Source organism: Syngnathus leptorhynchus, chromosome 1, assembly GCF_054491065.1.
Source record: "Syngnathus leptorhynchus isolate UIUO chromosome 1, UIUO_Slep, whole genome shotgun sequence".
Taxonomy (NCBI): domain Eukaryota; kingdom Metazoa; phylum Chordata; class Actinopteri; order Syngnathiformes; family Syngnathidae; genus Syngnathus; species Syngnathus leptorhynchus.
Window position 1 is genome coordinate 9,647,680 of NC_141195.1, and position 25,938 is coordinate 9,673,617.

A 25,938-nucleotide genomic window follows, 5' to 3' on the forward strand; every position below is an offset into this window, starting at 1 on the left:
AGGTACAACCATAAGTAAAACATAAATGGAATCTTCTGTTCTTGAAAAAATATATCATTTTTATTTGTTTTTAAATAATTTTTTTATCATTTTATAATTTTTATAATAATTATTTTTTTTTATTTTTTTTTAAAATAATATAAAAAACTGTATAATTATAATAATATAATTAAATATTCAAACAGGGATGATCACAGAATTGTCCGGCAGTCCCTCTTTCGAAATCAATAAACATCCCCTTAATTTTTCAACAGAGTCTTTTAACTTCACCATACTGTCATACCTATTGTCAATTAGCCCAGGTCCTGAGAAAAGAGTCAATCTCTTTTTGCCATCTTGTCTTTGAGTGTGCAGACTGTGGCACAGTTTGTTCAGATCTTTCAGTAAACAAAAAAGCTTGCACGCTCTCAGCTCTGGAGCCAGGTTACGTGGCCTCTTCTCTTGGGGATCACCTAGATGCAGCACCCAAAACTTATTGAGTTCGTCAGCACTCTTAGCGCGGCTTGCGACCATGTTGAGGATCAGAGGGTAAAGGTCGTGAGTTGCAGCCGGTATGGCGATTCCCCCCATGGTGGTGGATATGGGTGTGGAGGGAGGGTGGCTTGACTGCAATGAAAACACCATAGTAGATATCATGGATCAATGATGGCAAAATGCAGTAAACAAATATATTGGTTTAACTCTTCAACAACACCTGCACAATAACAGGGAAAATTTGCAAAGTCCACTCAAGGAGGTCAGACATTTTGGCTTAGTTGTGTGCTTTGATTTTTTTTCTAATGTTAAATATGTGCCTTTGGTCAGCCAAAATAAAATGGAGTGGGGTGTAAAGTATAATACAGAATGGCACAGTAGACGCAAACATTGTTTGGACACAGGTGTTCATTTGCATCACCGAATATTGCATTCATCACCGACATAAAGTTGACATCTTACCGACGGGCAGACAATGAGGACACGCTGTGCAGCTTTGACTTGTTCAGCCAGCCAACACATGGGACCGTCGCGTGCAATTCTGCTCTGCTGCCATGCGTCGATCACAACGCTGCAGCCCGCATGGTTCTGCAGGAATTCTGCCAGGGCCATCACAGCCTTCTGGAAGGCTCCATTCTCAGGGGGATACACCAAGAGGACATGAATGGGAACGTCCACTGAGGTTGGTAAACTTTTAAACCTCACTGATATGGCCAAGTCAGTCCCACACCTTTTATCTGTAAGAAATACAGTTGTGAAGCATTCAGTGTGTTGGTGTGCGTATTTTACATTACAACATTCCTATTTATGTCTTGAGATTTTAAACTTACAGATAATATATCCAGAAGTTAGGATCATCAAAACAGCCAATCCCAGATAAACATTCACCAAAAGGCTGGTGAAGTTGTTTTTAGGATCTGCACCAATTGACAAATGGAAAATCATTTTAATGTAGTCATTATGTGCAAAAATATCATTATCTCATAAACTGAAGTTGCATTACATATTGATGTGTATGCTGTTTTATTTTCCGTTATTGCATGTTGTTTTTATGTCATACCTGTGGCGATATCAGTAACATCAGCTGGAGAGAAATGGATTTCACATTAGTTCATGATTACTATTATCATGATGCAAATATGGTTTTACGATTCCTTACCTATAGAAAAACTTGTTGGATCTGGTGGGAGACCTGGAAAAAAAATACAGCATAAAGCCAAAATGTTTATTCCAATATCTTGACCCAGTTGCATCAGTAAAAGGCCCTGCCACAATTCAAAGTCAAAGTGTCTATCGCACCGTTTTGATACTTTGGCCTGAGCTTCAAGAACAGCACACGACAGTACATGAGAATGATTCAATTCTTTTTCATTCAGGGGGATTGCGTTTCCATTCGATTACAGTACGGCTCGCTTGTCATGTTAATTAATATCTAACAGCATGTAAAAGCTTCCAGAGCCAAAATTATCCAACACAATCAAATTCCAAGTAACAACAAATCATCTGCAACATCAAACTGATTTGTACCGATTGACGCAGTGCCCAGTGTGCATTTCTCGTAAATGACAATTTGCTAAGTATCGCATAACATGGAGTGCAATAACACTCAGGGACATTTTAAAATATACCGATTTAATTCCCTTCACACCAGGACCACCCTCTTTTCTTTTTTTTCTTTTGTCGTCAGTTCAACATTTGCAATCATGATTGGTCTAATAAGTGTAACAGTATCATCATGGATTGAGGAATTTCTACTAAAGTGTACTTACTCTGTGTGGCTTGAGTCGTGATGATTTTTGCAAACTTATATGAAAGGCCACTTCCCAGTGGTGGCAAAGGAAGGTTGGCCACCAGGATCAAAGAGCCATAGCTTTCACTCACTAAGTAATGAAACCATTTCTAAATGTGACAGACAGAAAACAATGATACTGTAAAAATAATTTTTGAAACTTCCACATTCCTTATACAAAGTGCTTATTTTCATGCCCAGAGCAAGGCAAGTGCAGCTGTCTAACTGTGCGCATGGGTGGAGTTTTATTTCTTTTGGTAATTTCGTGAAGGGACCTTTGCGCTGTTGTGGGGGTGAACACACTCCATCTAATTCCCAGCCAATGGGAATAAGATGGCTCTTCTCATTACTTTTAAATTCAGCATAGGAGAGACATTGACATTGTGGAAACAGAAATACATCCATCTCGGTTGTAATACCTGATGTATCCCAGTGAGGTTAGACTCGGCAAAAGGTGGAAAGTATTCACAGAGGTGGACTTCCGTTCCCCTAATGCGCGTGCCAATCAGGTATTTTACACTAGCTACACAGAGACAAGAAATGAGTGATACATCTGATTTCAAAAGATTGGAGGAAAAGTCAATTCATTTTCACATAGCTTGGATGAATTGTAAGTTATTGTAGATTGAAATTTAACTTTGACAAAACATGGTCTCGAGTCTTCATACCATGCAACAAGTGATTTCGAACATAATCTTGAATATTTTGAAATACAAAGGAACTGAACGAGCCTTACCATCAATGTTAATTGCCCAGCTTATGTTCATCATGTCTATTCCTGACACTTTTACCGGCTCAACCTTCAAGTCTGCCAGCAGAGATGGACTGTTCTCACTTGAGGGAGGGAAATCTGGAGAAAGAGACCATTCTTCTTTATGCATTCAACAATATCTATCACACTACATAGTCAAGGAGACATTGCCATTCTATATTTTACATCACATACAGAGCAGTGATTAAATCAATCACAAAATTAAGACAACTAAGAACTTTTTTAGTTATTATTATTATTATTATTATTATTATTACTATTTTAAGCATGACTACAGTACTTGTAAGCCCTCTATGACTCGGATGCTCTTTTGTCATTTAAACAGATGTGATACTTAATAACTGCCTAGCAACAAGTGCCCACCCATGTAAACAGGTGTCATAAGCAGGAAAAAAAAAATCTTAGCAACGCTATTGATATATTTTACATGTAAAAGAGAGCAATACATAATGAAGGAAGTTTTTACTTTACAAATCAAATGATCAAAATGGGTTTCAAATGTTTTTTTTTCTAAATAGCTATACTTCTTACTAAAGTACAGAATCTGTCCTCGGTATTCACATAAGAAACATACGTACCATCATTTTCATGACACTTGACGTTCTGGAAGGACAAAGCGCAACATTTCTCATTATTTTGACATTTTAATAGACCTGTCATGGAGCTATGCATAAAGCAAGGCAACTTACAATGTCGTGTGACGTCACCAGAGCCACAAGATGCAAGCAGACCAAAAGTTTTAGCCTTCCCATGATTTCAATTGTGGAATTGAAATGTGAACTGAAATGCACTCTTCTCTCCGTGTTTGCATTTATGCATACGGAGCCCGCTGGTTCCGTCCAGGCTCCGCCCACTCGAGCCGCACTGGCGTGTACTGCGCTCCACTCGCCCCTCAAACGGTAAGCTGGCTGTTTATTTCTGCAACTTCTTGCATTTAATTGCCGTCTGTTTTGCATGCATGACACTGCCGTGATTTTACATGACGACCATCAACTTGTACAACTGAGGAGTTTCTGGTGCGCCTTTGATTTCTGCTGCGCACTTTTGGCTGTCAAACTAAAATCAACAACTTTGGAGAATCACTCACTGAATATGTAATGCCTAATTTACATGATTAAAAAGGAATTTATTTATTTTAACGTGTATTTCTTTCGTGCTAAGTGGGTCAGCCAACAAGAAACACACTAGTGGACCCAGACACTGATAAGCCAAATGTTGCGAAATCGTGTAAACCTTTTTTAAAACTCCTGTACTGCAATACTAAACTTTATTTTCCCCTTTCCCTTTTTGTTTGTTTTTATGTTTTCAACATGTCAGTTCACAAATAGAGTCACTTGACAGTTCAGGCTGATGGCTGAATTGAATTTGAAATTGTAAACTGGTTATATGATACATGGGCCCACATGTGCCCTCGTCTGCACTTGAGAATATCTTTTACCCCACCACTTATACATTAAGAGGGGCTGTTGTAGCTCTTGTTTAAACACTTGTACAGCAAAGGACAATATTAAATCCTGTTTAGATCCAAACAAGAGCAGACCAAGTTAAACATTTGTTACCTGTGAAATTAATAAGTGACCATCTTGGTCAGTAACTTAAAAGGGTCGCGTAAAATGCAATAACAGTTTACTTTAACACAATTGAATGCATCTAAGTGTCAAATTGGCCAGCATGGCATGAGCAAGTGGCGAGCACATCTGAGTGACAGTTGAGCAATTTTACTTTTGAATCACATGCATGTTCTTTATTTTCATGCTTGTGTGGTTTTGGCCAGATACTCTGGCTTCCAGGGAGTTGTTTTATTTTTGCACATGGGATTGACTTTATAATGTATTGCTTGTCGGGTTTCAACTTTTTACTCTTATATAGTTTCTTGAGAAGTGCTACCACCAGGAACCATGAGACATCTTGGATTACAATAAAATAAATTTGACACTGAGGCATTGATATTGTATCACAAGAAATAGCCATGCCAAATTTTGCTCATATGGTTATTTTCTCTAAACCTTTTCTCTAAACCTTGCTATTTCATTTGAGGTCTGACTAAATGTGTACTTTAATGTAATGGTTGTCAAACTTTAAAACAAGTACACCATCAAAAATACTTAACTATAAAATAATGACAATGAGTATAGCAAGGTATTCCCAGTGTTAAATAAAAAAAATGGTTTTATTACCATTTAATATCACTGCAGCCATTGTGAAACTGCATTTAAAGATAAGAAAATAAAAACGGCACTAAAATAATATTAAATTCAAAGTTTTTACAACTAAATATAAATAAATGAGAACTAAATAAATGTATCTCCAAAAAACATTTGGGTCTCTTCAAAGGTTATGTTACGTTAAGTTTTAACCTTTCATTGAGTGATTCTTTTTCATACCACTAGAGGGAGCCGGAGTACAAATAGCAGTGCAACACTCTCAAAAATCGCTGCTCTAATGTTTGCTCTGGTTTCCTCCGACAGCTGACCAGTGTATGAAAAGATCACACCCAGAAGCAGGATGTTGTCGGTGGTCGTTCCCGGCCTGGCTGGTGTGAGACGAATTGTGAGTGGGAGATGTTCAGCATACAGCAGGAGCCTTTTTACCCATGTTCCTGATTGTCAGTTTGTCCCGAGGATTCGTCTCCCTGGCGCCGTCTCCCACCATTACGGATGTGTCAGTACCACAAACCCTCATCGAACTCTAGCATCATCGTCTTCAGTGTCATCTGCAACCCATCAGAAATCATACAGTTATATCATCATCGGGGCGGGGTCGGCAGGCTGCGTTCTCGCCAACCGCCTCACGGAGGATGCCCAGGAGTCGGCCTTGCTACTGGAAGCCGGGCCAAAAGACTTGCTGTTCGGCAGCGTACGGTTGTCATGGAAGATCCACATGCCGGCTGCGCTGACCTATAACCTTTGTGATGACAAGTATGGGAGTCAGTAATCACATTCAATCCAAGGTGTACGACTAACAACAGTGTGGTCATGAATCTCGATCCAGCTTGTGTTTCTAGTAGAATCTGGCTGGTGATAACCTCAGATGACCTAAATAATGTGTTATCTCAGTATGGCATGACTCACTGTCACCTGCAAACCAATTCATTGAACATGTGTATCGATGTTTTTTGCACTTTAGCACACAACGAGGGTGGCAAAAATGGTATTGATTGGTCATTTTGATACCATTGACAACTTTTGACCCATATGAGAAGAGACACAATGATTAGAAACTGGACATGTGTCTATTTTGATACCATTGACAACTTTTGACCCATACGAGAAGAGACCCAATGATTAGAAACTGGACACGTGTCTTAGTTGAAATACAATATAAATATAATAAGTTTGAATTAAGAGTGATAATGGGTCGTGTAATAAATCACATAATAGGGAACACAATCATTCCAGGAGGTCTTTTTAACTTGTGAATATTTCCCACCATCGAAACACTGGTGACACTGGCACCTTTCTTCCTCCCACAGATACAACTGGTATTACCACACTTTGCCTCAGGACCACATGGACAACAGGGTCATGTACTGGCCGAGGGGGCGAGTCTGGGGCGGCTCGTCTTCGCTCAACGCCATGGTGTACATCCGCGGGCACGCTGAAGACTACAACCGGTGGCAGAGAGAAGGAGCCGAGGGCTGGGATTACGACCACTGCCTGCCTTACTTCAAGAAGGCGCAGTGTCATGAACTGGGCGGCGACAGGTCTGCAACAAAAACATTTGCTCATCAATCAATATACAAATGATGCAGAGTCGTAAAGCACTATATCAGTAGTACTGATCAGTAACAGTTATACAAGCGTTGGACGTCTTTCTTGGTAAAATGTAATTGCAGTCAAAGATGGATTCGACTCAGATTTGTAAACACTACACTGTGTTCCCACTTTGCAGATATCGCGGAGATAGTGGCCCACTACATGTGTCCAGAGGGAAGACTAACCATCCTCTTCACAAGGCTTTTATTGAGGCAGGGCAGCAGGCGGGCTACCCCTTCACTGAAGACATGAATGGATACCAACAAGAAGGCTTGGGTTGGATGGACATGACCATTTTTAAAGGTAAAGGAGCCACAGAACTTCCACAACCTGAAGGTCTATTAGCATTGCATTGGATTCATCATCGATGATGTGTTTAAATGTATCTTGAACAGTCATTTAGATGTGCCCAACACCAAATAGATGTAACTTTTTCCATGCCTGTTTTACATTTTTAATCATTTTCAGGGAAGAGGTGGAGCACAGCCAGTGCCTACCTGAGACCGGTTCTGGATCGACCCAATCTAAAGGCAGAGGTGCGCTGCTTGACCACCAAGATCCTGTTTGATGGCCACCGAGCTGTAGGCGTGGAATATCTTCAGAAAGGAGAGACTAAACAGGTTACACAGACAGAAGGTTGAATTGATATGTGTGAAATGAATTGAATCAATATTTCATAAGGTGTTAAAACACAGCCCTGTGAGTACTTTCAGATTCACTGTTGTCAATTTACAAACTCACAAATCAGCTGTTGTCACATGTCAGGTCTTCGCAGATAAAGAGGTGATCCTGAGCGGCGGCGCCATCAACTCACCGCACCTTCTCATGTTGTCCGGTTTGGGAAACGCCGATGACCTCAAGCAACATGGCATCCCTGTGGTCCAACACTTACCGGGTACATTTCACAACATTTTGAGTCTTGGTCAAGAGGAGCGCTTGATGTTGAGAATGTTTTCTCAGGTGTGGGCAGCAACCTACAGGATCATTTGGAGTTATACGTCCAGCAGAAATGCACTCAGCCCATCACGCTGTACAAAGCCCAGAAACCTTTCCAAATGGTCAAAATTGGCCTGGAGTGGCTCTCTGTTTTCACTGGTAACACTCTCACGTGCAGAATTATACAATTAGATTGATCATACACGGGTCAAAGATTGAATATGGGTCATTTTTCTTTCTTGATATTGTACCCATTCAACAAATGAGTGTATGTATGTATGCAGTATGAACTTCAACAGTGATGCTAAAAATAGTTTTATCATCAAATAGTAAATGATTTAAAACTGAAACCGTATGTATTTCTTTTCAAGCAACTCAAGCAATGTTGCATAAAAACAAATTTGACACTTACTGTTTGATTTCTTTATTGCACTTTTTGGGCAATATTTACCTTCAATGGAATTCAAAAGTGTTTAACTTCTTACAGTTATTACGTTACTGTTATCGTACTATATCGGTCCCGGTTATAAGTACTCATAAAGGAGAGTTCCAAATCTGGCAGTGACAGTGAGCTCATTGTTCTCACTCTCTTATTGTCATTTGTCGCCAAGGCTACGGAGCAACGGCGCACCTGGAGAGCGGAGGTTTTATTCGCAGTCGGCCACAAGTCCCACATCCTGACATTCAATTTCACTTCTTGCCTTCTCAAGTCATTGACCATGGGCGGATTGCTTCAAAGATAGAAGCTTTTCAGGTTGGTGTGCTGTGGTAACTGTCTATTTTGGTTTTGAGGGGGAGAGATGGAAAGTACGTTTATGTTCTTGTAGATTGACGCGTGGGTGGATGATTGGTCAGATAACACTCGCCCTGAAAGAGAGCACTGAAGCTCACGTGTCATTCAGAAGTAAAATAACGGCTGTTCTCTGAAAAACAAAAACAGCAAGCAGTTTCCCAGAAACTTCCAGAGAAGCTGACTGTGCATCCATCATAAAATAATAAATTCCTTACACCATTTTGAGAACACAACTGTCTGTGCCTCACACTTGAATGAATCCAACATACATATTAGCAAAACAAAAAAATATGAACACTATTTGGACATTTGGACTAATAGATTTGAGAAATATGACAAAAATAAAAACATATCATTGCAATAGTTATGTTTAATTGTCATTCATATGACACGTATTTCCTGTAGGGGCTCCCCAGACCTAGAGATTTTGGGAACCTGTACTTTATTGATTACATATTGTAATGTCATAGGTTCACGTGGGACCAATGAGAAGCACGAGTGTTGGCTGGATGAAGCTGAAGAGTGCTAACCCTCAGGACCACCCAATTCTGCAGCCCAACTATCTTTCCACAGGTACGTTCTCATCACTTATGTACCACAAAAAACCGACACTGATTCTATATTTGACCTCTCAGACGTCGATGTGTTGGAGTTCAGAGAATGCGTCAAACTCTCCCGAGAGATCTTTGCCCAAAAAGCCTTTGACCCGTTCCGGGGGCCGGAAGTCCAGCCCGGTCCACAGATCCAGTCAGACGCCAACATCGATGCCTTTGTGCGGCGCAAGGCTGACAGTGCGTATCACCCGTCTTGCACGTGTAAAATGGGAGCGCCCTCCGACCCGATGGCGGTGGTGGACTCCCAGACGCGCGTGCTTGGTGTTGAGGGCCTCCGTGTGGTCGACGCGTCCATCATGCCGAGCATTGTTAGTGGCAACCTAAACGCGCCGACCATCATGATAGCAGAGAAGGCCGCCGATCTCATCAGAGGTCGCCCGCCACTTGTTGACCCACAAGTACCGGTGTACCAGCCGCCCACACTAGATACTCAAAGATAAAACTGGAACAAGCCTCTTGTTTACTTATACCGCCACTATGGTAACTATAATGGTAACAAAAAGGGGTAAACCAATTTGAACATTGGTTTGGATTTAGAAAATACGTGTGCATGGAATCAAACCAAATGGAATTCAATATATATCAGGGGTGTGCATCTCAAAGATTCAATATGTGTGATTACTTAAGGTGCAATATGATTTAAGGATGCTTTATTTTAACGTGGAATAATTTGATTCCGTTCAATCCAGTGGGATTATCATTTGGTACATGAGTTGTCATTTTATGTACAATATGAATGAACTTGGTCAGATACCGTGGCATTTTCTTCAAAGCTATATCACCCTATAAAAGATGATTCATCTCAATAATTTTCGAAGGGAAAGTGCAGTGTACTCATTCATTTTTTAACTCTCAAGAAGAAATTCATTGCATCTTAACATTTTGGATTAAGTCAAACCATTTTGAATCGAATCAAAATCCCACTAAACCAATTTGAATCAAATCTTTCGACTTTAAAATCATCCATCCATGTATCATATTGTATCGAGACATCGAAATATGTATTGAATCAGTTTTTATTGGAGAGATGACTTCCCCAAGTAACGAAACATGTACTGTAAATTACAAACAGATAATCGCGAGTTAATTTAATGACTGGGAACAAAACACTCGACCTTAAACTACTTGATGTCACTGTTATCTGACTAGCTCACACATGCGGCCAAGCACCATGTTCATTCATTTCTTGGCTTTTGAGCAAGCCAGACACAGCTGCCCATCGAGCGCCACCAAGTCATAAAAATACAGTATAACTAGTACATATCTATTCAGTTTTACAACAATACTTAACTATATTTCCAATTTCATATGCGCCTGTGGATGCAATCGCAAAGCTTGTGATAAAAATGTAGGCGAGCTCGCTTGTACTCCTCTTCATTCACGTTTCTTAATTGTTCACGGATGTGAATGTGAGTATGAATGCTTTTTTGTTTTGGAGAATTGGAAAATATTAACATGTAGAGAACACAACAAAGCAAGCAAGTTATTTTCTTCAGGACAAATTGCAGTTGTTTTTAATTTATATCTTTTATTTACAGTTAATGTGAGGAAATGCAATTTTTACAACTGCAAAGCTGAAACTATTTTATTGAATTGCCCAACTTAAAGTTTTATCAAAGATCGTTGCCTTGGAATTTTGAGTTCACGCAATGTTTTTTAAGAGTATGTTTTGTGAATTGAGGTCGCATTAAGGAGCTTTTTTTAATCTAAAGAGATGATCACTAGTGAACAGTCGCCTTCCTTCCTGAGTACGTGATTGTGAGTGTGAAAATTCACACAGACCAGACGCCCCCACTCCACAAAAAAATCAAGGGAAATAGTCAGTTTGGTCCATGCTTTGTTTATGTTGGTTGTTGCTCTAAAAAACTTTTAATTTCTAGCCCAGCCCCCCTAATTTCCTCCAAATGCTTCAGAAATGGTGCAAAACAAAAGAGATAATATTTTTTGTATGAGGTGGCTGTTCAGCTTGTCAGAGGTTTTAGGCCATTGTTGTTTTCCACTCACATCTGTTTCACATATGACATTGGAATCTTCCAGCTTTGATTACATAAGTCTAATTGTTTCCCGTACTCATAATAAGAACCACTTTGTTTGTGAGCATGGCACATTTTTTGGTGAAACCAATATGTTTATTTGGTATGCAGTGTGTCTTGCTGTTGAGTCATCAAATTGCTCTCTTTTTTTTTTAACGGTTGTTTAAAGGACGGACTCGTCTAGTCTTAGCTACAACCAGTAATTCCACAGTAAAAATGTAATTTGTTTCCATCCACCTCTTTATCTACGCCCTGTCAATGGGCACTGGGGAGGTGGAGCCTTTCACATCTGATTTGAGGCAAAAGGCAGAATACACCCAGGATTGGTCGCCACTCAATCACAGGGCAGTCGAACTGAACTGCGACGGAAAGTAATTTTTGGATGAGCCAACTAGGTCTATAAACTTCACACCATGAAATATCACATGCCACATGATCCAATCCAGTGTCGATGATCAGATTCTTTTCTTTTTTGTATGCGTGGCCACTTCGTTTTTGGCAGGATTGGTGTTGCACGTAAAAGCCAATTAAAGAGCCACGTCTAATGACAAAACAAAATGATCATTTCATTTATACATTAATTTTGCACGAATTGAACGACTGCTCTGTATAAAAAAAACAGGTAGTGCACTGTTCTTCTCTGCCCCAAATGCAGATTAGCCACTCTGAAATTCTTACAAATTTTTAAGTGTTGAGTTTTGAATTTTTACAACTGATAACTTTAGCGGGAGCTTTGGAGGATGAAACAATGATTTGCTATTGTTAAGCGCATTGAATGTATAACATGGAATGAGTCCGAATTGTTTGTGAAAGCTAATGTGCACGACACTACGAAGAACCTTTGCCCAGCTGAAATGCTGCAACAATAATTGTTTACATGAAATGAAATTTGAAATGTTGAAATTGTCTTGCATTTCTTCACTCCAATTAAAGGCCTTGTAACTTCCCCCACTCCATGTCTTTGTTTTATTTACTGGTACAGATGATTGTAACACTACATTAGAACACAACAAGCCAATCCTGATTTTTATTTTATGAAAATGCAAGTGTAGTGTACAAAATGGTGATTTTATTAGCCATCTATTGAAAATCTAATATAAATGTGTGCTTCAAAGATGATACCAAACTGATGTTTTTATTTTGTACAACAGGTAGAAAGCAGAAAGTTTACAATATTGAACATCTAGAAAGCAGTGGAACATTACAAAACATACATAAAAAATTGCACACACTCAAATGCCCTCCCCCCCAAATAAAATAATATATATACTAATGACAAGTGGTCATTTGTTTTGTTTGTTATGTTTCCTTACTAGCTGCTGTTATTGCACCTCATTTTATGTTGTATTAAAAGTCCAATATCGCTTTGAAGGCCGACTGGGAACTACAATCTGTGCAATCGGTCTGCCGCTGTTTTTATTTGCGTCTTAAAATAAATAACAAAATTAGGCCAAAATGACACTTTATCATTCAAAAAAGTTGGTTTGCACACTGTGTTGTTTTTCAGGTTTTTTTCATATTTGATTTCCATCTGCTATATTACCGGAGTTTTTCCTCTGGGGATTGTTAAAGGATTATAACGTAGATTCTTCGAAATAGGTTAATCCATCAGATCACAACACAAATTAAATTGCTTCCGTGGATTCTTTCTTTTACATCGGGTCAAAATACATTTTGAAATTGCAGAAATCCTGAGTTGGTCAAAATGTTACTTTTCTATTTTTGGTTTCACATTTCAAAAAGCCCTTTAATTGCACATCTGTCATAAATAATTGAATTCCATGACTACACGTCTAGTGGTAGAAGATGAATTTGAATTTTAGGTCTTGTTTAACAACCCGCTGCTCTATTGGATTAGCAGATAGTTTTCTGAATCTGAAGTTTAGATATTGCTCGATGGAAAAAAATCAGAAGTCAATTTTGTAATCCTAAAACTATTAAACGCATTCTAGGTTTCATGCTGTTTAGACATAATAGACCAATATTCAATTCATTCAATCAAAACGTTTGCAGCAGAGATTCATGTATCTTATTGTCCCACAGAGCTGAATCGGCAATTGCATTATTATCATCGATATTTTACTATGAATCTATATTTAGAAATAGTTATTGTTAATCATTGAATCACTGTCTCACAAATACAGCAAAGTACGCTATTTTTTATTTGATTGAATTCCTGGACTGCACTGTAATGTATATGTGATATGTGATTTTTTTTCAAGCCTAGTCAATAATATGGACTCATATTCAAAATGTAATAATTACCTCTAATAATTTTGCTTTGACTCCTGAACCCAGAAATAAAAAGCATCGGAAATACAGCGGAACCTCTAAAAAAATTCTTAGGAAAAATGGAGGCTATATAGGTTATGTAATATTTCTACACTGACCATTATTTTCAATGCAGAAAAAAAAATTCATCTTAGAGATTCCACTGTATTACAGATGAGCAAGTATAGCTGTTGTGCAAGAACCCATTTGAATCCAATTTGAAGCCGAGGCACAGCTAAAGAACACAAGTCTCTGATGTTTAATCCAACAAGCACACACGATTTCATCACCACAATGATCAACACCCATGTTGTTCCCAAAGTGAATTCATAGGATTCGGAATGGCTTTGCAGAGCAAGAAGATTTCTCTGGTCTTAAACAATTGTCACCATTCAAGCAAACATAAATAAATCAAATACAACATCAAATCAGTGTTCTGCTTTCAATATTTGTTTTCTTCAGAGGTCATGTAAAAAGAGAAAACCAGGCACTTCATTCGTATGTCATCTATTGTAGGAGCGTAACAATTCTGTCTCTGTGGAAAAGCAGCAACGTGTCAACTGGAATAAAACAATAAATCAAACTAAATCGGATGTGGGCCGCTGCTATAGCGACGTGAGGCAAATCATCTCGTCTGCGAGGTCCTCCTCCCGTTTGACGGCCACGTACGTCTCCTCGTCACTGTAGTCCGCTGTAGTCATATTGTGCGCGGCGGGATCTGAGCTAGCGGCCCCGTCTGGGTCAGCCAGGCTGCCGTTCAGCAGATTACTGGCGGCGCTCTCCATCTCGTCGATGGTCATCTGGCAGGCGTCGGCTATCTCGTGTTTGGTGGCCGACACAAACTTGGGGTCCCTGGCGTATTTTCCCAGACCCTCTGAGATCAACGCCTGCGGCAAACAGTAAAGACATTCAAGTTATAACATGACATGCTTCAAAATATATGCTCATGACAAAAAACAAATGGTTTTAATTTATGATTTTATGTCATAAGATCACTTTCACGTAAATGCACGAAGCAACAAATTAGATGTTGCAGAGTGATGGATGAAGACACTTACAGCCTCCACTAGACTGTTGGCGCTGCCTCTATTCTGCAGGAAATGTGAGCAACCCTTAGGAGGAAGCTGGAGTTGTGAGGGAGAGCAGCCACGGCTGGAAACGTTCCCGTGTTCGTCTGTGTACCACGAGCTCCTCTTTACTGAGGCTGGGATGTTTCCCACACTGCCTGAGCTCCTCCAGTCCACCTAAGGACACACACACGAGTATGTCATATTCGTATTTCCATCCATTCAAGTCTTCATTTGAGTAAACAGAGTCGATTTGGGACGAGATGTGGGTTACACCCTGGAAATGTAACATACACACACTGACACAAACGAGTAATTTAGAGGGTTCAATAAACCTAACTTGGGAGAGTGAGTGCAATGCATTGTTAGCAGACACAACCCAAAAAAAGCATGGGGAGAATGTGCAAAGTTTGCACAGAAAGGCACAAACTAAGATTAGCAGTCTAATCCTAAAAATTGAGATGCAGATATCTAACCGCCGGTCCACTATTTCAGGAATCGCAATAAAGGTCTGAAATATATTTTTCATTGACTGTTCTCAGTATTAATGATAGGTCTGATTCAAAATGTCGGAGTTTAGCCAGTGATCTTAATTGCAGATAATATTTTAGCTCAGCTGTGTTGTAATGTTCCTTGAAAAGAACCTTTACATGGAAGCAAGTGTTTGTACACACCTGGATGAGCGGCGTGCAGCAGGGCGAAGAATCATAGGCTAGTGGGGAAGCAGGGGGCGTGGCCCAGGAGAGAACCGATCGCGTGGGAGAGAGACGCTGGAGTTTACTGGCATCCAGGCCAGCCACTGCCATGACCTGATAGTAAAAGGACAAGAAAAAAAGGTTAAAAAGACAAGAAATAAAAAGTTGAACCTATAGAAGATATGTGGTACCTGTTGCTGTAACAGGTGCAGTGGAAGAGCTGTGCATGAAGGAGAGGGCGGAGCTTCCTCCTGACTACTTCTTCTGCGAAGACACTCAAAACTGAAGGTTGGTCTGTTGAGGGCTGTGCAAACACACAACAGATAGATTGAATAGATATAGATTGAATCTTATTTAGACTGTCTCTACATCTGGCACTTTATTAGGTACACTTGCATTTCAGTACAAACGTATGAAAAATCACCTTGCGGGGATGATAAAAGCCACCTCCGAGGTGACTGTTGGCTGTCTTGGCAGATGGGCTGCTGATCATCGACGTAGAAACAATCTGACTGATGCTCCATGCTGGAGACCTCTGCGTCCAACTCGCCCTCATTGTTGCAAGACTCTTTATTTGACAGCCTGCACACGAGTATGAAAATAACAAAAGTGACGCTGATGGTTTCCTGTGATGGATGAATGATGGATGGAGAGTGTAACTGATTGTACCTGTCCCTAGTGAGCATGATGTCATCTTCATGGGACTCATCTGCACTCTGGTAGTGGTCTCCCGAGCCTTGCTCCTCGTCCTTTGGCTTGGATCTTTGAAGGGCGGGGCGACGACCTCGACGAACCTCTGACCTGGCAGGTGAATTGTGAGAGGCAGAACATGACAATCGGTCCAATGACCAAAGTTGACATTAACAGCTGTCTTTTCACAAGCATGACTGGAATGTTGTTTGTTTACTTCGAGGGCCCTTTTTTCATGCCCAGCACAAATCGTGGTCTAACTAGGCGCATAGGTGGTGTTTGCTTTCTTCTCGTATTTACGTACAAAAGAAAATAACCAAAGTAGATTTATCTAGAAGGAACTGCATAAAAAGCTCTACTTGCAGACTATTTAAACTTGTGAAGTGGGCATTTGGACTTTTTTTTCTGTGTGAGACACTTCCCACCCTGCTCACCCCCACCCATAGCTGTGTCTTGATTAGTGGGGTGCTTTTACAAACATAAATGTGTTAATGATAATAATCCGTTCGGTGAATGGGTTTCTATAATGGTTCTGAGGCTTTGATGCACGCTGTTTTGATATTCCTAAATGAAATACAATTACACCTATCACACACTTCGGTGGAGCTTGGAATACGTCTGCCTGAACCTCAATCAAATCCACCAAAATCTACACCACATGCGCCACAAGTTAGACCAGCTTTCAGCTGGTCTAAGGTTTGGTCTAAAATACTTTAATTTCATGGATAATACTTTACCTAATGTAGGCCTCACAGCAGTGCCTCCTGTTCCAAATTAAGGAGTGCATGAGGTGGGCCCAGCACAAAGGGTTAAATGGAACACGAGAGCCAAAGTTAAAAAAAAGTAGGAAAAAAAAGAGATAACAGTGAACATGTTGCAATGTCTGTCATCACAATTCGACAAAACACTGTAGTGTATCATTCTGAGATTAAATGTCACAATAGTTATTTATTATTAGATCTTTAATTTGTCACATTTTGCTAAGAATATTTTATTAAATGTGTCTTTCTCAGCAAGCTCATTGTATCGTCCATCATTTTGATTTTTCTGTTGATACTGCTGTCATTCCCAAAGAAGCAACACCCCAAACGAGATGTATTAAAATTAAGAATGTGAGAAACAAAGACTATATATTACATCAGAAAAGTAAGTCAACTCACATTTAAAACAGAGTCCCAGTTACCTGTTATCAAAGAATGACCACTTGTTTATTTTGTTTGTTTTACTGTTAATAATTCTTGTGTGAGAAACTTGTAACCCAAATCCCTTTTTAGAATTCAAGATTTACTTGTATGATGAGTCCAGACCCTCTTTTAGAGAAACTATAGAAACTAAACTCTATAAAATATGGATAAATCCAACCATTTTTGCAAATATCCTCTATAAAAGGCTTATTTTGCTTTTGATGTTTTTTAGGTCATTATTTAGTGGAGCCTCAATAATAGAAACTACTTTTATTTAAGAATCATTTTTGACCCATCATAATAAATGGAGACATATGATCCCAATCACTTTCTTGAGTCAAACATATATGAACCAAGATGTTTATGGCCATGGCCCAAAAAAAAAACCAACCTCATTGACAGCGACTTCCAAGGTTTGTTGCAGATGGACACGGGTGAGACCGTTTTGGTGGAGGACGGTCGGTCTGTGGTTAACAAATGTTTCTGCTGCCTCCCACCGGTCACAGACAGAAGCATGGGCACGTTGGCATTGTTGAGGTTAGCGTTGGAGGGTACAGGTGCTTGTTCGTGATTGGAATTAAAGCAGGAATATTCAGACTGATGAGAAGCTTGATGATGATGATTATACTGGACAGATGATGAGTTCATTTCTGTCTCTTCGCTCCTATCATTGTCCCTCATGCTCATTTGTGTGGGTTCTATTGAGGCATTACAGGAAAAGGGAAGAATCTGTAGAGGACGTTGAGTGACAGTAGTTGAGTGGGCAGAGCCTTGCGGAGTCGTACCGACGTGGTTGACATGGTTACCGAAAAGGCTGCCATTGCGCTGCAAAGAGACGCCGGCAATGAAAAGTTAACAAGTACGCAACAGTATGGAAGAATTTGTGACTGTTACCGTATTAGTATTTATCCATCATTAAAAAAATAAAACTTTCTACTCAAATATTCGGAATATAAAATATGCGGTACCCTGTAAATTCCCTCGTCTTCCTCCTCTGTCAAATCTACGAGCCCCTCGTCCTGCAAGTCACATGATATGGCTCGACGGATCTCTGGTCCAATGTCATGCAGCGTGCGTAGGCCAGCCTGAAGAGTTGTCATATAGAATTATGAAACTGAATAAAACACCGCCGCAGGGGGTACTGCCAGTAGAGAGGGTTATCCTTGGTTTTTGACTTTTCTTTGAATTTTATTGTTGTCTTTGAGTTAGACGGCACTCACCTGCAGAGCCATGGTGCAGTTAATCCTGTCGAATGAGCGCCTACCCACAAGGCCTTTCTCTTTGCGCCTCTTGAACTTCCTGAAGTAGTCCTGTATCAGGAAGGTGGCATAGAACTTCCCCACTGTTACCTCGTCATCTGAGTGAGCAGACCAGACACACACACCGAGGTGTAGCCATTCAAATGGAGGACAAAGAAGTCCACAATACTCTCTGATAATCAGGTAAACATGACCAAATGATCTAATGTACTCATAAAAATATCTAGTAACAAAAGCACACACAAAAAAAGATGAACAGATTTTCCTGGGTGAAAAAATCGACTTCTTCATTTAGCTAAAAAACAACACCTACTCTAAATGACTCAGAGCAAAAATGTATTTGTTGACAACAACTCGTTCTAAATCTAATATGCAGTTGGCCCGACTCACTAAGCTACCCACAGTCCCTATCACAGCTTGTAGTGAGCAACTTTCATTCATAACATTTGCAGATCCAGGTGGCAGCATAGAAAAGCAGCAAGCGCTCAAAGTTCTCTACTTGAGACACAAGACAATGAGAGGACAGACAAAAAATGAAGCAGCATCAGGCACCATCTGATTCACTCAGGGCCATTAACTGATTTACCGATAGAAACACAGAACTGTACTCGCATCATCGATGGATGCTTGAAGATGGAAACATTGATGGAAGCCTTTTGGGCACAAGTTGACAATGATCCATTTTCAAGCAATAGAGTTTTTCCATTCATCATACAAGACAGCTGAAGAAAACGACACAAGGCTCTGTTCAGAAATCAAAGCTGTCAATTTGCTTTTTCTAAGCATAATCGTGTCAGTTTGATGCAATTAGAAACGTAATCGTTTTACGCACATCCATGCATGCATTTTACCAACTGAGGATTTTGTGCAAAATTTAAAGCATGGTACAAGAGGTATAGTTTAATCGAGCAGAGCCTTGTGAACTTTTAAGCAAAGTAAACTTTCAGTAGTCTCATGCCACCAAACTAAAACAGCACTGCCCAGGGAGCTCAGGAAGGCTAAAGAGAAAAGAAGAAGGCCAAGTGTATGGACTGAGCAAAGCAAGCTGTGGGAAAGAGAAGCTTGACATGGATGCACAAAGTTCAAAGAAAAAGACACACACAGAGGTCAACTAAAATACAGTCGACAAGCATTTGAATGTCGAAAACACAGCATTGAAGCACATCAGCAAATTGGGACAAAACTACATGCAAACACACAGGAAGCAAATCTGCATTGAGAAATGTGACAATTGCAGTGTTCATTTGGAATAAAATGTAAAAGAAAGAAAGAAAGAAAGAAAGAAAAACATCTGTATTGGTCCAGAATAATATGGTCTTGATTTAAGATGATGTCGTTTTGGGAGCAGGAGGACACCGAGTGGTCTTTGTGTGGTGTGTAGTGACCACTCACCACCTGCAGGGGGCACTACTTGATCCAACAGCTTCATGCTTGTCCTTTTCCAGATCTTCTTGATCACAGCCCTCAGCTCCTCGTTAGCTTGTTCCAGGTTTCCTTGGAGACAAGATTGAGGATTTCATATTTGGGGGGCTACTTTTAGCAATTTGACAAGACTACCAATAAAAATAATACTGAGACTATAGTGATCATTTCCACAAAGTTCAAACTCACCTTCTGTTTTAATCTTGAGAGCAGTTCGCACCAGTGCGAACAAGGTGGCATTAAACATAACTGTGCCATCACTGTTCAGAGGCATGTTCATCGCAACCAGACGCTGAAGATGAATCCAAAATCAGACAATTCAATATTTTAACTATCACCTTTTGAGGTTACAGGTGACAAATATTAGGATCAATGAACGAGGCTAATTTATAGTTTGTCATGTTTAATGTTACATCATGTACACACCTTGCAGGCCACCCTGTGTGGGCAGAGTTTGCCAAAGCCAAGAGGAGGTTGGATCCTCCTCAGCAACGTCACCACATCAAGATGTTTTATCCGGCCCCTGCCGGGAACACAAATCAAGACATTAGAAGTCAATAACACAAAAAGACAACAAGGAACCATTGCTGTGGAAAGAAATCCCATGCACTGTGTTGAGTTGCAAGGAGTTTATAGTCGGCGTATGAATGATGAATAATCAATATTACCGAACTGGCGGAATTAGATTTCACCAAATCTAATTTTGCTTCGTACCAAATGGAGGCAAGGTCTGAAAGAAATACATAACAGAAAGCAAATTCCCAAGTACTCACTTTGCTTCTGGGTCATATTCAGACCAGATCCGTTTAAATTCATCAAGATGATGCGGTCCAAGAATGGACCAATCTCGGGTGAGATAGTCAAAGTTATCCATAATGACAGCAACAAACAGATTAATAATCTGAAAGCAGGAAATGGGTGTGGTCTTTCATTTCAGGGTGCCTGCATGATGACTGCTGTGCCGTTTTGTCGAATGTGTCAGGCTCACCAGAAAAGCACAGAGCATGTAGAAGGTGATAAAATAGATGATGGCAAAGCCGCTGCCGCAGGTTCTCTCTTCTCCGGGGTTGTAGTCTGACTCAGAATCGCACAACTTCCCGGGAAGACATGCTAACATGATCTCCTGCCAAGCCTCACCTGTGGCACATCTAATAATAAACATTAGCAACAAGTTATGGCGTTCAACCGGCTAAAATTTAATCGTTGCAGTAAGCAATGATTCAAAGTGACACCAACAGACCTGAAGAGCATGAGGACAGCCTGAGGGAATGTCTGGAAGTTATTGTTGCGGTTGATTTGTGTTCCATCCACCATGGCTATTTTTCCAAAAACCTGATGGCAGTAACATGCTGTTAAATCCAATTGTAACATAACAGTCTAATTGGTGGGACGTTTCTAATAAAGGGCAATTAGGCCAGTGCCCCATCAGCCATTGTAGTGAAGGTAAGGGTGCTAGATCTTATTGCGCTTGTTCGTGTCATGAACGGAATGGAGCAGGGCGACCAAATGCAGCTTGGACCAGAATTTATTGAAGGGAAAAGGGAGGATAAGGGGAACAGACAGCGGACAAACTAACATAACGACCTAACCAAACCAACAACTGGACTGACCGACAGACTGGCTAACAAAAACAGAACCGACAGAGACAAAAAACGAGAGACAAGCAATAATCCGACAAGGGCGTGACACGCAGACGGGACTTAAATACGCGACAGGTAACGAGAGGCAGATTACTGTGATTAGTACATAGATCATGGGCACACAGGACTATTCAAGAGTGCCCATGTGAAGATCAGTCGAGACATCCAGATTATGACACTGACGCTTTACCTGCTGAAGTAAGAAGTCTTCACATATATCATGGTTGCCAAACTCACGACCTTCAGATTATGAGGCCAACACATAACATCCTGCGCGAAGGAGGCTTTACGTACAGTTTGGGTGCCATTGCTTGACTAAAGTTCAGCTACCTGTCACCTACCTTACATGATATTCAAGTGAACTATGCAAAAGACTGCCCCGTGTGAGGATCGAACTCACGACCTTCAGATTATGAGACTGACGCGCTGCCATCTGCGCTAACGAGGCTTCTCAAATAACTGGAGTGCCATTCCTTGATTCCAGCCTACCTACCTGCTATGTATGAACCGATATTTACAGTTTGGGTGCCATTGCTTGACTAAAGTTCAGCTACCTGCTACCTAGAGAGATTTATGTGAGCTATGCAAAAGAATAACCCCGTGTGAAGATTGAACTCATGACCTTCAGATTATAAAATTGACACACTACCAACTGCACTAACAGGGGGTCATGTCAAGTCAAGTCAAGTCATGTGCAAGTAGGATGCCATTGCTTGCTCCATGCAAATTCTGTGTATTTTAAGTTACCTGCATTCCAATTACTGCATAGATGAAGAACAGCATGGCTATCAGAAGTGCAACATAGGGTAGAGCCTGGGAGTAGAAGACAGAGACAGAGAATTTAGACAGTCCAACACACAAGAAATGTCATCTGATAATAACATCAAAAGTACTTTTTGGTTTATGCTTTTTAGACTCGCCTGAAAGGATTTGATGAAGGTCCACAGCAGAGTTCTGATACCGTCCCCTCTGCTCAACAATTTCACCAATCGCATCACTCGAAAGAGGCGGAAGAAGGTGATGGAGATGCGAGCACTGTCCTCTGTGTTCTACACAACGACGATATCGGTTGATCGATTAGTATTCCCGCTCAGGAAAGTTAAGAGTTACATAAACATGCAATTCAAACTTGATTAATTTGGAAAAAGGCACATGTCAAAGATATGTGGCCAATTTCTAACTTCTTGATCGTGGCCAGGACAACAATTGGGACGCATGCAGAGCAACAGCATGCTGTGAATGTCTCACAAAATCAATGCATGGATATATAAAATTGCTTAACATTTTAGAGTCCACAATCCATAAGACAAACAAACAACCCATAAACCCAAGCAACCTCAAGTATGATGCCTTCATCACGCATGGACGTCAATGTAATACAACTATTTGCTGTGTGTACAAACACTTCAGCTTGTTGAAATGAATAACAATGGTGTCTCATGCCATGCACCAAGACAATTAGAACAAATCAATTATCCTCTCAAAATATGAAATGACAGAGTACACAAGGATTTCAGCCTTTCTTTTTCTCCAGAGACCAAATGTTTTGGGAGTTTAAATGAAGGAGGCGGGGCTTCTTCTTACCCCTTGTTCCACTATCACCTTGACGACAGGGAGCGCTGCCGACTTAAAACCAAAAACCTGAAGTTAATTGGAGTTTTATAACCCACAACACCCAAAACAAATTGAGACGCCGCTTTACTCAAAGAGTAATTATCACAGTGCATTATCATTTACTATACAATAAATAAAAATCATTGTCAGCAATACATGCAAAAGCTTCCTGATATTCACTGCAACACTGCAATTGCAGAAATGAGACAATGTCTCATGAATAATGTACATAACAGATGAATGTAGTGTACATAACGTACAAAATGCAGTTTTGTGACATCATGGAAACTGTTTGGCAAATGCATTAGCTCATCCACCCCCCCCCCCCCCCCATGTCACATGTACATTATTTGTAATGCTCAATAAAAATATAGACTTTATGCATAATATCCAGTACTGTACTTCCTTGTTTTTTGGTTTTATGTAGGGAAATATATTTGGTAATCACTTAAAGACATTCTAGTGTGAAAGAATTACTGTCAATACATGAATCTAATGGATGAATACTGTAAATAAATGCTGCAAGGTTTAAGCCATTTGTAGGTACTGGAAAAAATAATAAGTGTTTATGTCATTGACAAAATAAATGAATAAAACAAAGGTTCCTATCTTGAATTGGACCTGAAAGCTAAATCAAGCCCCGAGCCCTCTGCAGTTAATAACAGTGGCAAACACATATGCATGCATGTGTGATTACTTACATTGATCTCAGTGATGGCAATGTCAACCACGCTACCCACAACAATTAAGGCATCAAATGTGTTCCATGCATCAGCAAAGTAATTCTGTAAGCGACGAGCCACAAAGACAAACACACATACACAAAAAGAAAAATAGGAGAGAGAGAGAGAGAGAGAGAGCAAGAAAAAAGGAAGTAAAAGAAAAAGCATTGTGAATGACAGAACATATGTCATGTAAAACAAAAATGTTGTTAAGACTCAGAAAATAAGCTTTTATTCCTGGAAATCGGATTCGAAATCACTCAATTTATTTATTATTGATCGACCTGTATATCAATTTAGAATCATCGAGACTTTTATATTTGTCCTGTCACCATAAACATTTATATATGGCGGGAAAAAAAAAATGAAAAGAGAGTGGAAGGAGAAGTGAGGAAGCGCTAAAAGGAAGTGGCAAGTGGTGGAAGCAGCACAAGACGAAGCCGAACATACTGGCGTCTCTCTACCTGGCTGAGTATGATGTCGACTACACTGCCAATCACCACCAGGGCGTCAAAGACGTTCCAGGCGTCCCCAACATAGCCCTGAATAGGGCAACCATGCACAATCAGCAGGAAGGAGGAGGAAACAAGGAGGGGGGGCACGGTCGAGGTGAAGGACAGGAAGGGCTGCGTTAAATTGAAAGGGGGACCACTATCGGATCAAAGGTTTCGGGGAGCATCTACGCTGGAAAGAATGAAATAAATAGCTGTGCAAACTAAACTTACAGATATGGTCATCTAACTCTCAGTTTGAAATTGTTGAGATTTTTGTCGTTGACGTAGTATTGACTCAACATTGACGTTATTAAGGTCTTGCTCCATCTTTTAGCTATGATTTAAGTTCTTGACAGCAGCTAAATAAATTAGAAGAAAACTTTGCTATTAGTTGTTAGCACTTGGAGCATTTAGTTGTAATTTAAGTTATGACCATGCTAAATAGAAACTTTGCTATTAGTTGTTAGCACTTGGAGCACTTAGTTATAAGTCAAGTTATGATCATGCTAAATAGAATCAATACCGCTTTTCTTACTGCCTTTATTTCTGTGGTTGTTTTTCTTATTTAAAACCTAAATTCAAAAACAAACAACTTAGTATGCAGTCCAAATTTTGTATGTAGTCCAAATGTCCAGCTACAATATTTTTACAGCTTTTGGTTTTCTAATATCCCTCACAGCACACAAACTCACCCTGGGCTTAAAGGCAATGAGCTTGAAGATCATTTCAACTGTGAAAACGCCAGTAAAGACCATGTTTAGGATGTCCATAGCATAGTTGAAGAGGTGAGACTGGCCATGGTGCTGGAGAGACGCAGGAATAAAACTTAAATAAAACTTCTCATTGCAACAATGTCAATGACTGTTCCAATGCGGGTGAAGCAAGTATCAAGATTGAGTTTATATATTGATACTGAAATTGAAAAGGCCTCTTACCTGTATCGCCAGACACAGAGTGTTGAGGATGATTAGGACAAACATGACATACTCAAAGCCGGTGGAGTTGACCACATACCAGAATTTGTACTGGTATGGGTTTTTGGGTATGTAGCGACGCAAGGGACGGGCTTTGAGAGCATACTCCACACACTGGCGCTGGTGCAGTTGAGAAGTTGAGAAAGAAAAACACTTTAGACCATAGAGTGCATTAAAAAAAAAAAAAAGAAACAAATATGGAGGCTGGACTCAGTACCTGGTTCTTATCCAGCTCGCAATTCTTGTATTCCTTCTCACCCTGCTCCTGGAAGGTGACAATAACGAAACCAACAAAGATGTTCATCATGAAGAAGGCAATGATGATGATGTAGATGATGAAGAAGATAGATATCTCAATGCGATAGTTGTAGATGGGACCCATGTTTTCGCGATTAGAGTCGATGGCCTTGTATAAGAGACTGTGGGGGGAAGAAAACAGAACAGAACAGCATGAAACAGCACAGACTTCACTCAATGATCTTAATAGCTAAAAGGAAAATACATTTTATTGCTGGGGTTTTTTTTGTGTGTGTGTGAGATTGGACCGACTAACTTCAAATTGCTGCTAAGCGCAGATCTGGATTCAACTTAGTTTGATAATGCAATTTCCTATTCGTGCATACATACAGCAAATTTTGTTTACATAAGATTAGAGCCAGATCCTGCCACAAATAGAGGAAATCAATAATTGAAAGTAACTGACCCCCCCCCCAAAAAAAAAAAATCAAAGTTTACTCTTC

The 25,938-nt window shown here is 40.1% G+C and overlaps 3 protein-coding genes and 1 non-coding gene across 6 annotated transcripts in view; 1 reads left to right on the plus strand and 3 right to left on the minus strand.

The window, feature by feature from the left end:
* Positions 1–177: 177 nt before the first annotated feature.
* On the minus strand, positions 178–3,787 carry il17rb (interleukin 17 receptor B). The gene is made up of 10 exons (XM_085920645.1): positions 3,725–3,787; positions 3,614–3,638; positions 3,000–3,113; positions 2,683–2,786; positions 2,244–2,373; positions 1,634–1,666; positions 1,535–1,558; positions 1,305–1,391; positions 937–1,211; positions 178–606 (listed from the first exon to the last, which is right to left on the minus strand). Exons 1-10 carry the CDS (start codon positions 3,785–3,787, stop codon positions 178–180), a joined length of 1,284 nt encoding a protein of 427 aa, XP_085776771.1.
* A 1,721-nt stretch (positions 3,788–5,508) lies between these two features.
* Positions 5,509–12,110, plus strand: chdh (choline dehydrogenase). The gene is given in 10 exon segments (XM_085928075.1): positions 5,509–5,585; positions 5,646–5,953; positions 6,508–6,738; positions 6,927–7,093; positions 7,259–7,410; positions 7,556–7,702; positions 7,705–7,885; positions 8,338–8,480; positions 8,990–9,092; positions 9,155–12,110. Coding segments are annotated over 10 exon segments (1,896 nt in total). The 5' UTR covers positions 5,509–5,540; the 3' UTR covers positions 9,574–12,110.
* A 1,648-nt stretch (positions 12,111–13,758) lies between these two features.
* Positions 13,759–25,938, minus strand: part of cacna1db (calcium channel, voltage-dependent, L type, alpha 1D subunit, b) — a 36,323-nt gene continuing 24,143 nt past the window's right edge. Inside the window, exons 29-52 of one of the 3 annotated variants that reach the window (XM_085925771.1) lie at positions 25,416–25,617; positions 25,160–25,318; positions 24,917–25,027; positions 24,195–24,272; positions 23,710–23,793; positions 22,979–23,020; positions 22,315–22,443; positions 22,142–22,207; positions 20,995–21,086; positions 20,743–20,902; positions 20,528–20,655; positions 20,181–20,277; positions 19,944–20,046; positions 19,725–19,826; positions 18,294–18,430; positions 18,042–18,158; positions 17,465–17,898; positions 16,627–16,653; positions 15,869–16,000; positions 15,624–15,781; positions 15,391–15,503; positions 15,179–15,313; positions 14,496–14,681; positions 13,759–14,324 (exon numbers count right to left, since the gene is read on the minus strand). In XM_085925771.1, coding sequence (XP_085781897.1) covers positions 14,043–14,324; positions 14,496–14,681; positions 15,179–15,313; positions 15,391–15,503; positions 15,624–15,781; positions 15,869–16,000; positions 16,627–16,653; positions 17,465–17,898; positions 18,042–18,158; positions 18,294–18,430; positions 19,725–19,826; positions 19,944–20,046; positions 20,181–20,277; positions 20,528–20,655; positions 20,743–20,902; positions 20,995–21,086; positions 22,142–22,207; positions 22,315–22,443; positions 22,979–23,020; positions 23,710–23,793; positions 24,195–24,272; positions 24,917–25,027; positions 25,160–25,318; positions 25,416–25,617 — 3,274 coding nt within the window. In that variant the 3' untranslated portion in view covers positions 13,759–14,042. The remainder of the gene's footprint in view (positions 14,325–14,495; positions 14,682–15,178; positions 15,314–15,390; positions 15,504–15,623; positions 15,782–15,868; positions 16,001–16,626; positions 16,654–17,464; positions 17,899–18,041; positions 18,159–18,293; positions 18,431–19,724; positions 19,827–19,943; positions 20,047–20,180; positions 20,278–20,527; positions 20,656–20,742; positions 20,903–20,994; positions 21,087–22,141; positions 22,208–22,314; positions 22,444–22,978; positions 23,021–23,709; positions 23,794–24,194; positions 24,273–24,916; positions 25,028–25,159; positions 25,319–25,415; positions 25,618–25,938) is intronic. The other 2 variants (XM_085925780.1, XM_085925789.1) reach the window with 2 other exon arrangements.
* trnam-cau (transfer RNA methionine (anticodon CAU)) lies at positions 21,770–21,842 on the minus strand. Its single transcript has one exon. It is a non-coding gene; the product is annotated as a tRNA-Met (tRNA).

Coding starts and splice junctions, on each gene's coding strand:
- il17rb (XM_085920645.1), bottom strand. CDS start 3,787: ATGGGAAGGCTAAAACTTTTGGTCTGCTTGCATCTTGTGGCTCTGGTG. Junction 3,639..3,724: donor TGGTGACGTCACACGACATT/GTAAGTTGCCTT, acceptor TTGTCCTTCCAG/AACGTCAAGTGTCATGAAAA. Junction 1,392..1,534: donor TGTTACTGATATCGCCACAG/GTATGACATAAA, acceptor CAATTGGTGCAG/ATCCTAAAAACAACTTCACC.